Source organism: Triticum aestivum, chromosome 3A (assembly GCF_018294505.1).
Source record: "Triticum aestivum cultivar Chinese Spring chromosome 3A, IWGSC CS RefSeq v2.1, whole genome shotgun sequence".
Lineage (NCBI taxonomy): Eukaryota > Viridiplantae > Streptophyta > Magnoliopsida > Poales > Poaceae > Triticum > Triticum aestivum.
The window spans coordinates 57,686,549-57,699,657 of NC_057800.1; the positions used below are offsets into that span (position 1 = coordinate 57,686,549).

The 13,109-nt window shown below is 42.4% G+C and overlaps 1 protein-coding gene and 1 pseudogene across 3 annotated transcripts; one reads left to right on the top strand and one right to left on the bottom strand.

Moving 5' to 3' along the window:
* The first annotated feature begins 1,486 nt into the window (after positions 1-1,486).
* On the top strand, positions 1,487-9,710 carry LOC123060252 (SUMO-activating enzyme subunit 1A). 3 transcript variants are annotated; one of them, XM_044482861.1, is made up of 11 exons: positions 1,487-1,642; positions 2,577-2,699; positions 3,074-3,125; positions 3,637-3,832; positions 4,153-4,232; positions 4,337-4,453; positions 5,762-5,815; positions 6,575-6,641; positions 7,184-7,287; positions 7,369-7,476; positions 9,265-9,710. In XM_044482861.1, the coding sequence occupies exons 2-11, from the start codon at positions 2,602-2,604 to the stop codon at positions 9,385-9,387; spliced, it is 999 nt and encodes a 332-aa protein (XP_044338796.1). In that variant the 5' UTR covers positions 1,487-1,642; positions 2,577-2,601; the 3' UTR covers positions 9,388-9,710. The 3 variants fall into 3 exon arrangements, with proteins under 3 accessions (XP_044338796.1, XP_044338794.1, XP_044338795.1); XM_044482859.1 differs by lacking the exon at positions 1,487-1,642 and adding an exon at positions 2,100-2,215; XM_044482860.1 differs by lacking the exon at positions 1,487-1,642 and adding an exon at positions 2,154-2,182.
* A 1,760-nt stretch (positions 9,711-11,470) lies between these two features.
* On the bottom strand, positions 11,471-12,212 carry LOC123057874 (uncharacterized; annotated as a pseudogene).
* Between the last annotated feature and the right edge of the window lie 897 nt (positions 12,213-13,109).

The following is a 13,109-nucleotide window of genomic DNA, read 5'->3' on the forward strand; positions in this document are numbered from 1 at the left end:
GCTCCAAATTCATACTAGCTTCAGTAAGCACTTGCTTCTCTTTCATTTTGTTCAACTTCAAGTTCTGAATGACTGTTGCTTGAGCTCTTGTCAGGTTGAGCAGCACCTCATACTTCTGAGTAAGTTGCTGGGTCTCTGCATCTTTCTTTGCCATCTTTGCCTTCATATCATCAGTCAGTTCTTTTCTTACCTCCTGCTGATATGTAATGGCAGACTGCAGATGCCTGAAATCCACCACCTTATCTTCCTGGAAGTTCATCAGCTCATGCACATCTTGGACTAGCTTGTCATAGTTGGCCTCCAGCTTGTTCTTCTCTTCTGTCAGATGGTGGATAGTGAAAGAATTCTCAAGATTGTCATTCACCCTAGCACTTTTGGCATCTTCAACCATTGCCCATAGCTTCAACAATGCATTCTGCATTGTTGGGGGCCACTGGTGATCAACCCATTCAACAAAGCCACAATTGCTACCTTCCTGCAAAAACAATAACAACAACAAAACAGTTCATACAGCAAGTAATTACACAAAATCACTGCAGTTGCCAAAAAGAATGTCTAAATTTAGCATCAGACCACTAAATTTAACAAGAGGAGCAACCACTTGAGTAGCTGACTGACTAGGTTCAGCCATTGTTCTAATGCAAAATATACTCATGCTTGACCTAAATAAGCTACTCTAACCACTATGAATCAAAATGTTGACACCAAGCAGAGTACTCCAGCAAACAGAGTTCAATATGGCACTGACCAAGTAAGAAAAAAAATCAGTATGCCTACAATCCTACAATACATACCGGCTGTGCACATGCTAAAAACCTCCTGCCTGTGTCTGTTCCTTCAAAGGCAACAAGCCTCTCAGATGCCATGCCGTGCTTCTCACATGGAGACATCACATCCAGCTCAAGCCCCTTGTAATCTGGATCTTCAATGGTGAAAGGAACCTGCAGAAGCTCGCACAAAGACAATGGCCAAATCAAAACCTAGCGAAATCAACCAAATCAAGAAATCCCAAATATGAAACCCTAACCCTAACCCTGTACTGACCTCGTTGAGACCGTCTGTGGAGGAAGAATGCATGTACGGGGGGCTAGAATGGTCGTCGCTGCTTTCGTCCTCCAAAACCATGGCGACGGCGGGGCGGTGCGGCGGCCGGCCGGCTGTCGGGACGCGGTCGGCGGCGATGGAGGAAACGAGCGAGGAGGAGGAGGGGGAGGGGAATGGTGCGGCCGGACTGGAGCTGGTGCGACCGGGCCGGTTAGGACAGCAGCGCACCGGCTCGTCCTAATCAGCACGCGGACACGCGCCGATTGGCCAGCGTGGCACCTGACGGGTGGGCCCGACCTGTCGGATCGGGCGTCAATACGTATAAATACGCGTTTTAGTCCAATTTGCAAAAATTTGGATTAATGTTGGTACTGACACGCAAAAATTAGCAATCGTGATACCAATCTGCATGTGATGCCTGAATTGTAGTACTTCTGTGCAATTAACTCCGTTTCGTTCCTTTCCGTCCCCCCGGAGTACCCCGACCAAACCTCGCTCCTCGTTTGGTTCCCCAATCTCCTCCTTCCTGCCTAGCGCGGCGGCGAACCGGCGGCAGGCAAGAGGCGGGGCAGCGCCAAGCAGCGGAGCCGGCGAACAGGTTCGGTTCTGCATCTCCTCCCTGATTCCGTCCGGCGCTGGCACCGCGGCCCGCACGCTAGCTAGCGTCCTGTCACCAGCATAGATAGGCAGGCCATGGCTGCTGCGGCCGGCTTACAGAGGGCCGACGGGGAGGGGCCCTCCTCTACTCTGCTCCCGGAGGGCAGAGGGGAGTAGTACTACCATTTTTTGCAATACTAATGCCGGCTGCTGCTTGGGTTGCCAAGCCCGCCTCTAGGCTTTAGTGCAGAGGGAAATCTGAGAAGCCTGATGTCCGTCTGTCTTTTGATTTCCGCGAGCACTCGCAACAAAATTAACTGCTCACAAATCTCCCAGTGGAACATCAAGGGGCGCACTTTGATTACTAGCTGCTAGTATGTCTCTTGGTGTGATATTTTTTTTTTTTGAAACGGCTCTTGGTGTGATCTACCGGTACACACGCATATTTGTTCACACCAACGGGAGCAGCATATATAGATAGAGGCCGGAGGCACCGTTCTCTCTCTCGTTTCGCTTGTTGTTGCATGATGGATCTGTCCAAGTATGTGACCTATCTGATATCCTTCTTCCGTAGGTATGTGGACGAATTAAGTCCTCGTGCCAAACAATTAAACAGTAATCTCCTATGTACTGTCCAAGTATATGCCCGATTCCCTTTTTAGATGATGATGATGATGATGATGACGAACCTACTATTAGTTTGATTTGATGGTCCCAGACCAAAGCATGGCTTGGATCATCTTCTGCTAGTAGTTTGGCTACTAAATTGCATGAGTCGAAATTTTGACCCTCCATCCAGGACGGATGGACGGATGTCCTTGAACCTGTAGGATATCCTTCTGGGGAAGAGAGAAAAGAAACTCATTTTCTCTGACAACTCCAAAGCCGTTGCGTCTTTCTCCCTTCCTTGGCTGCTAACTGGATTTGCGTCTCAGGCTCAGGATCCGGGCGTTCCGTGCGATGGGAGGAGACGGCGGCACGGAGGAGGAGCTGACGGCACAGGAGACAGCGCTCTATGACCGCCAGATCCGCGTCTGGGGCGTTGATGCTCAGAAGAGGTGTGCCCCTCCCCTCCCAAGAACCCCCAGCTCTGCTCCTGCTATTTTTTCCCCTTTCTTTCTTTTACCGCATCATTTTTGTACTTCTGTTGGGTTTTTGTGTCGGGAAAACCTCGTTTGGTCTTATGAGAATTTTCAAACCAAGATTCAACTTTTTGGATCATATGAAACTTAACCTTCTGCTACGACTATGGACTTTCCCCTGATTATGTGGACCTGGTTTTATCCTTTCGGTAGAAACTCTCAGACTTGTTTTTTTTTTCTGCCAATGTTCTGTGCTCTATTTCGTTTATTTATAACATCTGTCTTTTACTGGTTTTTGCTACCTTCTGTAACACTGTTTGGGTGCATTATATATGTGTTGCTTGGAACAGGCTAAGTAAAGCACATGTGCTTGTGTGCGGCGTGAACGGTACTACTATTGAGGTGGGTAACTAAAATTGTCTTCTATTATTATGCTTCGCAGTTAATTTGCCTTTAAAAGGAGCTTTGATGGTCTCCTATTGTTTATGAAAAGATAGCATTGAAAAATTAGGGTTCAAGGTGTTGTAACTAGTATTTGCGGTAATGTTCTGTGTTTGCATCGCTCAAATGAATAAGTTACAATTCAGCCATTTTTAGTTTCTTTAAACTGTCTGTGTTCTAGACTGCTACTTTTCTTTGTAAGCGCTTAATCTTTTTCTTTGCTAGATAAAGGGAATTAAATTTGAACTCATCGTTCCTTTCATTTCTGATGGCATATTCTTAACTTAGCTTTTCGCCCTCTGTCATCTCATGTTCCATCTTGCCAATGCGCACTTATTTTTCAAACAGAGGTCCCCAATTCTTCTGAACTTTAGTCGAATTTCAATAATTTAACTTCTCATGTCATTTACAATTTAGTTAATTTACTGAAAGTACCCACATACACTAAGTTGATTTCTCTCCTGCTCCGCAGTTCTGCAAGAATATTGTTCTAGCAGGAGTTGGCAGTTTATCCTTGATGGATGATCACATAGTCACTGAGGATGATCTCAGTGCAAACTTCCTAATTCCTCATGACGTATGTATGCAAGGTGTTAGCTCACGAGCTGAGGCTTGCTGCGAGTCCTTGAAAGATTTCAATCCAATGGTCCGAGTTGCTGTCGCAATAGGTGTGGTGTATAGTTTGATGCACTTCTTTTTAATTAGTTTGGTTATTAAATTTAAGAAAAATACATTATACAAAGTGATCATGTCTTGTATTCTTGAATTGGCGTTCAGTTTATTGTGTCTACTGATAATGCTGCTATAGTTGAAAAAGTTCTTACAAGAAAGATCATTTTGTGATAGGAACAAGCAGTTGTTATGTCTGTTTTACTAATATTAGTTCTGTCAGAGAAATTTTCAACCATTCTTTGGTGGCCATAAAATCTGATGTTCTTTTTTACAGTATTGATTGGAAAAGTTATGACTATCATGTTGTTTCCTCCAGGTGATCCATCACTAATTGATGAAGGATTCGTTGACAGGTTCGACATCATTGTAGTTAGCTGTGCATCTCTTAAAACAAAGGTGCAGATCCTTATCTAAAGTAATATTTTCACTAGGTTCAGTTTCTTTTGTCACGTGTTCTGTTTCTTATCCTCACTGTTTTTGCATCTGTGTTATGTTTTTAGTTGTTCCTTAATGACAACTGTCGGAAGAGAAGCAAGCATATTGCCTTTTACTCTGTAGAGTGCAAGGATTCTTGTGGTGAAATATTTGTTGATTTGCAGAACCATAGTTATCTTCAGGTATGTATTACTCAAGGACATGTGACATCTAGTCTATTGATACATCACTTAACTTTGTATTACTTCCGTTGTTTTTCACAACTAGAAGTTGAAGGACATGTATGCCTTCTAAGTGTGCCTGCGATTGTTCTATGTTCAGTTGTCACCTCTAATAAGATATACCTGCTTGTGTGCATGCATGTTCAAAGTTGTACTAATTACCATGCAATTAAGCTGATGAGCCATGCAATGAAGCAATGTTAGAGGGTCATTGAGTATGGCGCTAAATGTTGGCCTACTAAAAGGCGGCATGTCCAACAGTTAGGTGTAGCAGAGCTGCGCATGTTGAGATGGAATGATCGGGTCGGGATAAGAGTTGCGGTGGCACCGTTTGAAGAGAAGCTTGTCCAACATCGTCTGAGATGGTTTGGGCATCCAGAAGGGCCAGTGAATAGTGGGCCGTTATGGAGTGCATCCGTTAAGGAGTGCATAGTGGGAGGTTAAGGCATGTTGATAATGTCAAGAGAGGTCGGGGTAGACCAAACTTGACATTGGAAGAGTCTGTAAAGAGAGATTTGAAGGACTCGAATATCACCAAAGATTTAGCCATGGACAGGAGTGCGTGAAAATTAGCTATCCACGTGCCAGAACCATGACTTGGTTTCGGTATCTTATGGGTTTCAACTCTAGCCTACCCCAACTTGTTTGGGACTGAAAAGCTTTCTTGTTGTTTGTGCTTTTCTCTTGTAATTCATAAATATCTCGTTATCTTTTCCATATCTATATCTTTACTCCTATACTCCTATAAATAATTGAGTTGGCAATGATGGTTCGACTGCCATCTACCTCCCCTCCACTAAAAGTAAATGGCCTTTCTGATTATTTTGATGTTCGACTCTAGGCTACCAGCGAAGTAATCTTGGGCCGTGCCTACTTTATTTTCAAGATACATAATGGTGGCACCTTCTGCATTGGCATGTTTGATTTTGGATTGATTGTCGCATTATGGCGGGCTATTCAACTTGTCAGCATATAAAAACCCAATATTCCTGTGGTGATCTCACTGGCTGTCTATATTTTGGTCTGCCAATTCTTAAATGGCTGATAAACAAAAGTGGGCACCTTATGGTGCTTAAACAGGGCACAGTTTACATATCGAATCTGGTACCAGGGATTCAGTTCTATAAAAACCGCTTCTGGTTCAATTACCATGGTGATTCAGTTTCTTATGCTTTGCAAATTAACGTTAGGTCGTTAGCTAGTGGAACACATTTTCTATCTTCAGTTCATTCTTAAAATGTATTTCTGAAATTGTGTTTATTTTTTCAGAAGAAGCCTGGAGGAGAACCTGAACAGCAGGAGTTGACATATGCTAGCCTGCAGGTATGGAAGTTTGATTTGATTTTTTGGTAGTTTGGTCTTCGTTGAGACAAACTCTTTCAGTATGCATGCTCATGTTTTGTATTCCTCAAGTTGGTGATCCTTGTTTTGCTGCCATGTGCTGTTCTCAGGAGTATTTTGTTTGCAACTTATACATATTACATGATGCACAGAAGCAATTCAAGTTATGTGTTTATATTATAATATGAAAAACATGCTGATACCTCCTACGATAAACATTTTATTTTTCGTGACAGCAGGGAAAAAGATGAAAGTAAATGCTTTTATTGCCTTTCGTTTCTTCCTTTAGTTCTGATGTGGCTCTACGATGCCACCTACCCTTATTTGGAAAGGCCTGCATTTTCTTTTTTGTGTAAAACATTTCTTGGAGGTAGCTCTGGTGTCTGGTCTTTATTCTTTTTACACTGCCTCTGTGCTTTCTTGATACTTATGCATGATTGCTAATGTTATCTTGTTTTTTCTTTGTCTGTCACCACTTAAATACTGGTTCAATCTGTTATTGTACTCATGATGCTATATTACTCCTGTCATGTAGTCCAGTTATAAAGTATTACTGGAATACCTGTATATGATTTGATTGCAGGAGATGTTACCAAACCCTTTAGGATGCTTCAATTGCCAAATATAACAATCAATTCCGATGATTGCAATTGTATCACTACCCTTCTGCATGCTTCAGGCGTCAAGTATTGCAAATTGAAGTACAATGGCTGCATTTACATTTTGTTTGTTTTTATACAGGAAGCTATTTCTGTGCCCTGGAAGAATCTGCCCAAGAAAACAACTAAATTGTACTACGCCATGAGAGGTGATGATATGATAACTTAAGTTACTGTTCCTAAGGTTTATCTCGTCTAATAGTGACAACTGAAAATGGGCGTTTGTTTACTTTCTTGGCCTTCTTTTTTCCTGGGTAAATATCAGGCAAAAATGTGATTATGGTGAAAACTCGTGAAATTCAGGTGTTGAAATTTCAGAATAAATAAACATTATCAGATGTAGGGGGTGGGTGCATGTTCCATATCCTTGCAAGATTTAAGATCGATGTGATTCATTTGTGATGTACAGTAGTGGAACAGATCAAATTGAGTCGTTGTTTCACTAACTATTTTCTTTTTCGTACCTCAAAGCAAATGAGCTTGCTCCTGATATTTCACAGAAAGAGAACATAACATCTTATATTCAATTAGTTTTCTGAGATTTTCTGTAGGACTCCTATATTTATTTTTCAACAAAAAAATTACTGGTCTGTATGTTCACTTGATCTTCCATACAGAACCCTCTTGACTGTTACCTGTGTATTTTTCGCTGTCTTGGTTTTGTAACTAGCATAAATATGTCGTTTTGCAGTCTTGGAAAGTTATGAATTATCTGAAGGGCGCAATCCTGGTGAGACAGGACTTTCTGATCTACCTGCAGTTTTGGCTTGGAGGAAGGATATGTGTGATAGAATGGTACAGCTTTTGTTGTTTGTCGTACTTTGAGTAATTGAGTCACGTTTCTTCAGATATTTTTCCTGTTACTGTAAACTGCAGTCTTTAAGTGAGTCTCAAATTCCTACGGCTCTCCTGGAACGGCTTTTAGCAGCTGGAAAGAAGGAACATCCTCCTGTATGTGCAATCCTTGGTGGCATTCTTGGTCAGGTAGGTCCAATCTCCCATCCGCTATTTTCTGTTTCTTCTATTGTTTAATTCTTGTGATAGCCGGAAAATAAGAAAGTAATCTATATAATTTAGGTATAGATCAGTGTCTTTTTTTTCTTCAAATGCGGAACATAGTAGCTCAATAGAAAATGTAGTTATCTCAAGCAACGCATGGTATTTAAGTTATTACTAGGAAAAAGTAGGCGACATACGGAGATGATACTTTGAATTCTTATATATGGACTGTTTCCGTTTTAATTCGCAGTCTAGGGCATTTGTACTTGTGCTAGCAGGGAAAGGAAGGCAACCAAAATATGTATCAATATGAAATATGATAATATGAAATACATCTCTCTTGTGATTTCCCACATGTGACTGTGAGCCCTCAAATAGTGGGTGAGATAGTCATAGTGCAAGCCTAAAGAGTCCATGTCTATATATAATTATGTTTTTGCGACAAGTACTGCATAGATTGTTGGATCGGATGCAAAGGTTACTAGCTTTTCTGTTTACCAGCTGTAGGATTTGTTTTAGCCTTTATAATGCTACTGTTTGTTTAATAAAAAATTGCATCAGTTACGGGTTCAGTTGAATAGCGGTCATGTGTGTGTTTCAATAGAGGCATTTGACTTGTCCATTATCTTCAGCAAGCTAGTGAATTTGGTTAGAGGGGATTAGATTCTTAGGAGAGTTGAAAGGATTTGAGTTCTATTCCAAATTAACTTCTTTTGCTCTTCTTTTTTCGTTGTAAAATGTTCTTGCGCTGTGAATGTATCTATCTCTGTAACAAGAAACTGAAAATATAATTAAAGAAGGATTACTTGTCTGGTTACATAGTTTGATATGTTTGTTTCCTAAATCAATTTAAAATTTACATGAGGCCTATACGTGGACTTGAACTCAAGACCTTAGGCCCTGATACCATGTTAAGCTTCATGCACTAGCCAACGCAACCAAAAGTCCGAACCGATGAAAGGGGCTAGGCAACCCACATATACACTTCAACAAAACCATGGTCAAACCAGGCCTGTTTGCACACCGGAGAGCAGTTCAACCTGCTGCATATCACTCGTGCTAGAAAAAAAGTTGCAGGCTCAAGTACTCAAACTCATGACCTAATGCTTCAGTGCAGAGCTAGCGCCCCCTACCTAGTGAACTTGGCTGTGCTGTTTTGGTGATTGTGATGCAGAAATAAAGTTACTTGCTCCATAACCAAAGAACAGTAGTACTACTAATTTTATACTTGCTAGGCCAGCGATCAAACGAATGAACCGGCATTCCAAGCGCTGAACCAGTGAATCAAGGTAGAGTGGTGCTACACGTACGATGAAAATTCATCCGAAGTAATCTGGGCTTGTGGGCCACATCAGATTGAATCAAGCCTCTCTCTTGTCGTACAGAATCGGATGAGAAAAAATCGTATGTAAGGCAATTCCGATCAAGGTACTCACTGGTTTGGTTTTCAAAACTATGGTTTATGGATAGCTCTTGGTAAGTTTAGAAATTGCATTAACAAACCACTTGGTGGAAGCTAGCTGTGGTTTGAAATTTTCCACATGAATTGTTCAAAGAGAAAAAAATCAAGCACACAAACGTAATTGATCTAAGAAGGATGCATTAGAACTTGTGATGTTTGCTGAAACAGGTAGACAAACCTTCCATTTATGTTTTGCTGCAAAAAAAAAACTGCAGGAGTGTGAATCTATTTTCATTTCAAGCCTTCTTATATTTGGATATTTTCTGTGGCATAATGATGACAGCTTTGCACTTGTTTTTTGGATCTAACAGGAGGTGATTAAGTCAATATCTTGTAAGGGCGATCCGATCAAGAATTTCTTTTATTACGACGCAGCTGATGGTAAAGGGATCATGGAGGACATCCCCCCAACTCCCGTAGAGCATTTTGCATGATGTCTAGCTCGCATTGGTCATTAATCGCTGATTATTGTACCCAATCATTAGAGCCGAACATGTGACAACTTCTTATCATGGCTGCGGCAGAAAACTCATGTTACCTCCGTTCCATTTTTTTCTTGTCTAGATATGGATATATCTAACACTCGAACGTGACTAGATACATCCGTATATAGACAAATCAAAGACAGAATTTTGGGACAGAGGGCGTACTTAATATTTTAGCGTTGGCACCCCAGTATTGTATTGAACAGAATTGACATTCTCTTGATCTCCTCTGACCAATTTTAAAGCTGAAGTCAGCCAGATTTTCATTCTCATTGAATGATGAAATGCTTTATTGATTCTGCTTGCCCTGTGCCCGTGCTGGTACAAGTAGTTGGATATTACGAGTTGGTTCATGACTGCCTCTGGAGGTGGGCAGAATGGCTTACATGTAGTTCATGTCTGTTTACAGGTAGTTCATACTCTATTCCAGAGGTAACATAAACCGGCCATGGCAGTACAATTGTCCAATTCTGAAAATTAAAATAGGCAATATATGAAATACTCCTGTATCTGGAGTTTATTATTGTCTCCTTGATCTGCTGATGTTCATCGGCCCAAAGGGCAAATCTGTTTCATGGACTAATATGTTCGCTGCACGACTTCAGCTCTTTGCCTTTCAAAGCCCCGCGCTTTCACAGCCAAAACTGGGCTGTCTCCGGCCTCTGCTTCCTCATGGACCCCTTCGCCTTGGCCGCTGCAGCTAAGTCCTGGTATGACTGTGCCTCATTGCCTTTCCCTCTGCCATCGCCATTGACGGCACCTAACCCAAGAAGGTGCAAGCTTGATGCAGACGTGGTGTTGAAGCTGTCCGACTCATTGGCCGCACAACAAGAATAGGGTGGTCTGTGCCTTGTGCGGCAATCTGCCTGAGCTCAACACCTTCTCCGAAGTGGCCAGAAAATGACCGAACAAGGCCAAGCAGGTCATCCGTCTGGAGCTTGCACTGTGGTCTGCACACTAGGGTCATGTCATCCGTGTAGGGAGGCGGTGGTGGCGGCAACTGGAAGGAGGTCCAAGCAGGGTTGCCTGGGTTGGCGGGTCGCTTGCAGAGGACGGAGGAAGAGGTCGGCCGCATGCTGTTGTTCTGGGAGCTCCAGCAGGAGGATGGCAATGGCAGCTGCCCATTTCTTCCAAGTTGGTCACAATAGTACTGGGCAGGTCGCTGGTGATGGTAGTAACCCCTGCTGTTACCATTGTTCCGAGGAAAAACAGGGGGAAACTGAAACAACTATGTGCAAATGGATCAGAAAAGAAAGAAAGAAAAACGCTTATATCAAGGTCATCCCAAGTAAGTTTAGCTGTTCAGGTTTTTTTTTTTCCTGAAGCATTCTTACACTGGATAGGTGATGAGGTAGTTTTTGGCCTGTTTTGGGAACTAAACTAACAGGATCATTTCCTCTGAGGAATGACAAATAGGAGGCCCTAGTTTCTCCTTGAGGCAGAACTCCAGCATATCTGGTGTGATGTTGAGGCAGATAACTTGAGCTGCCACCAAGGGATGCACTAGAATTTGTGGCATCTATAACATATGGTTTGTGCTCAAAATTAAAGCAAGGTGGCGCTTTGCTGCTCCTGGTTTTTAAAATCTGATTTGAACATATTTTGAAATGTCACAAAATTCGGATATTTTTTTTATGTGCACATCTTAGCATTCTATGTGTTCACATTTTTTGTATCTTGTATAAAAAGAGAAAAATTGGTGCTTAAAATTGTTTTTTATGAGACTTTTTTTTGCATGGGCGACACGAAATGTCAAATTTTTGCGAAACTTGGTGTGCGGCACATAGAATGTCGAGATGTATGCGCAAATTTTTTGATCGGATTTTTTGACATTTCAAAATATTTTTACCCGTGGAAGGAGCATAAGCTCCATGTGCCAAAGTGAATTACCAAAATCAATGGTCAAAGTTAGACCCAATTTATAAAGTGGTCTTGTATATATAGAAAAACGGAGGAAGTAACTCACAGATATAGTACGACGAACATAGCCTGTATACATGACATACAGTTAAATAAATGAAAACAGCCGGTGCATTTCTTTTCCTTGCTAGCTAGCTACATCCAGAACGCTACGGGAGCAAAAGACGAGAGCTGCCTAGATGCAGGACAAGATGTGGTGTTTCTGTCGACGATTCGCAGCTTACCCTCATGATTATACCTGAGGCGAAACGTGGTCATGTTGAGCACGAAGCCATGAGGGTCGTCAAAGGCGTCCTGGAACTCGAATCCATCGGCCACCACGCAATCAACAAGGAAAAACCTGGAGTTGCCCATGCACGTCGTCGGCGGTGACAAAAAAGTTGAGGGCGTTGAGAAGCGCGTCCGGGAGGGGATTGCCGATGGCCAGCGCGGCGGCTTCCATGTCGAAGACCACGGTTGCGGCGCATCGGTTGCTGGTGGCTATAATGTTGCTGCCCAGAGCGGCAAAGTCCATGGCATGGTTGTTCAGAGGTGACGCTAGCCGGAAGACGGGGGGCGCGTCCAGCTTAGGGTTGTTGGCGTCGAGCTTGCGGATGGTGAAGCCCCGGTGCCAGTCGTCTAGAACCAGGTAGAGGCTCTTGTGCTTGTTGCCGCTGCGGCCGTGGTAGTTGGCCGCCTGGCCCTCCTCCTCGTCCTGCCGTCGTCGCTTAGACATACTACAAACCGGAGAGCAAAGTTGATGAGAGATCAATTCAATCGATCGATCTGATCACACCAAAATAATACAAACACTATTGCCAAAGGCAGTATTGTGCCTCTTTCAATCTCTTTATTACTTCTCGCGACCTCACGCACGTTACAATCCTCCGGTCTACAACGCTACGGTGCTCATGCTTATATAGGCACCAACGTACTGAGTAAAACCAGTATATAATTTACCTATTCCTACTACTACTGGAACTAGAGTTCCTAGTTCAACTCGGACAAGTACTTAAAACAAATTTTTTTAATAGATCAGAGTGAGATCTGGTCTAAAATTTCTAAACATGGACGGGGCAAGCACCCTAAGAAAGCCCTTTTCATATGAATTGCCTCTTCTGGAATATTAGAGGGATCACTACACATGGGAAAAAAACATGTATAGTTGACAACCTCAATAAAACTAATGCCAGCATAGTAGCTTTTCAGGAAACTAAAAAAGAAGAGTTATCTACATCTTTCTTGAAATCCATTAGTGGCAACAAAAACTTCCAATGGCACCACCTCCCTGCAGTGGGAACATCAGGAGGTGTCTTAGTTGGAGTAGATGTGGATATCTTTGATATTCTACAATGGAGCCACCTCAATTTTTCAGTTTCTTGTGATCTTAAAGTTAAAACTAGTGGTGTTTGCTTTAGAGTGGTAGCTGTGTATGGTTCCCCATATGATGAAGGAAAAGATGACTTCATCTCAGAACTGCATAGCTTGTTTGTAGATGAACATCTTCCTACTCTAATAGGGGGAGATTTTAACTTGATTAGATATCAACAGGACAAGAATAATGGTAATATTAATCATCATTGGGCTGATAAGTTCAATGCATGGGTAGAGATCTGGAGTCTGTTAGAGATTAGGATGTCAGGTAGGAAGTTCACCTGGGCTAATAACCAGGGTGATCCTGTCATGTCTACTATTGACAGGATTTTTTGCACTACTGAGCTAGATGCTCTGTTTCCCTTGAGCACTTCTCAAGCCCTTCCCAGAACAGGCAG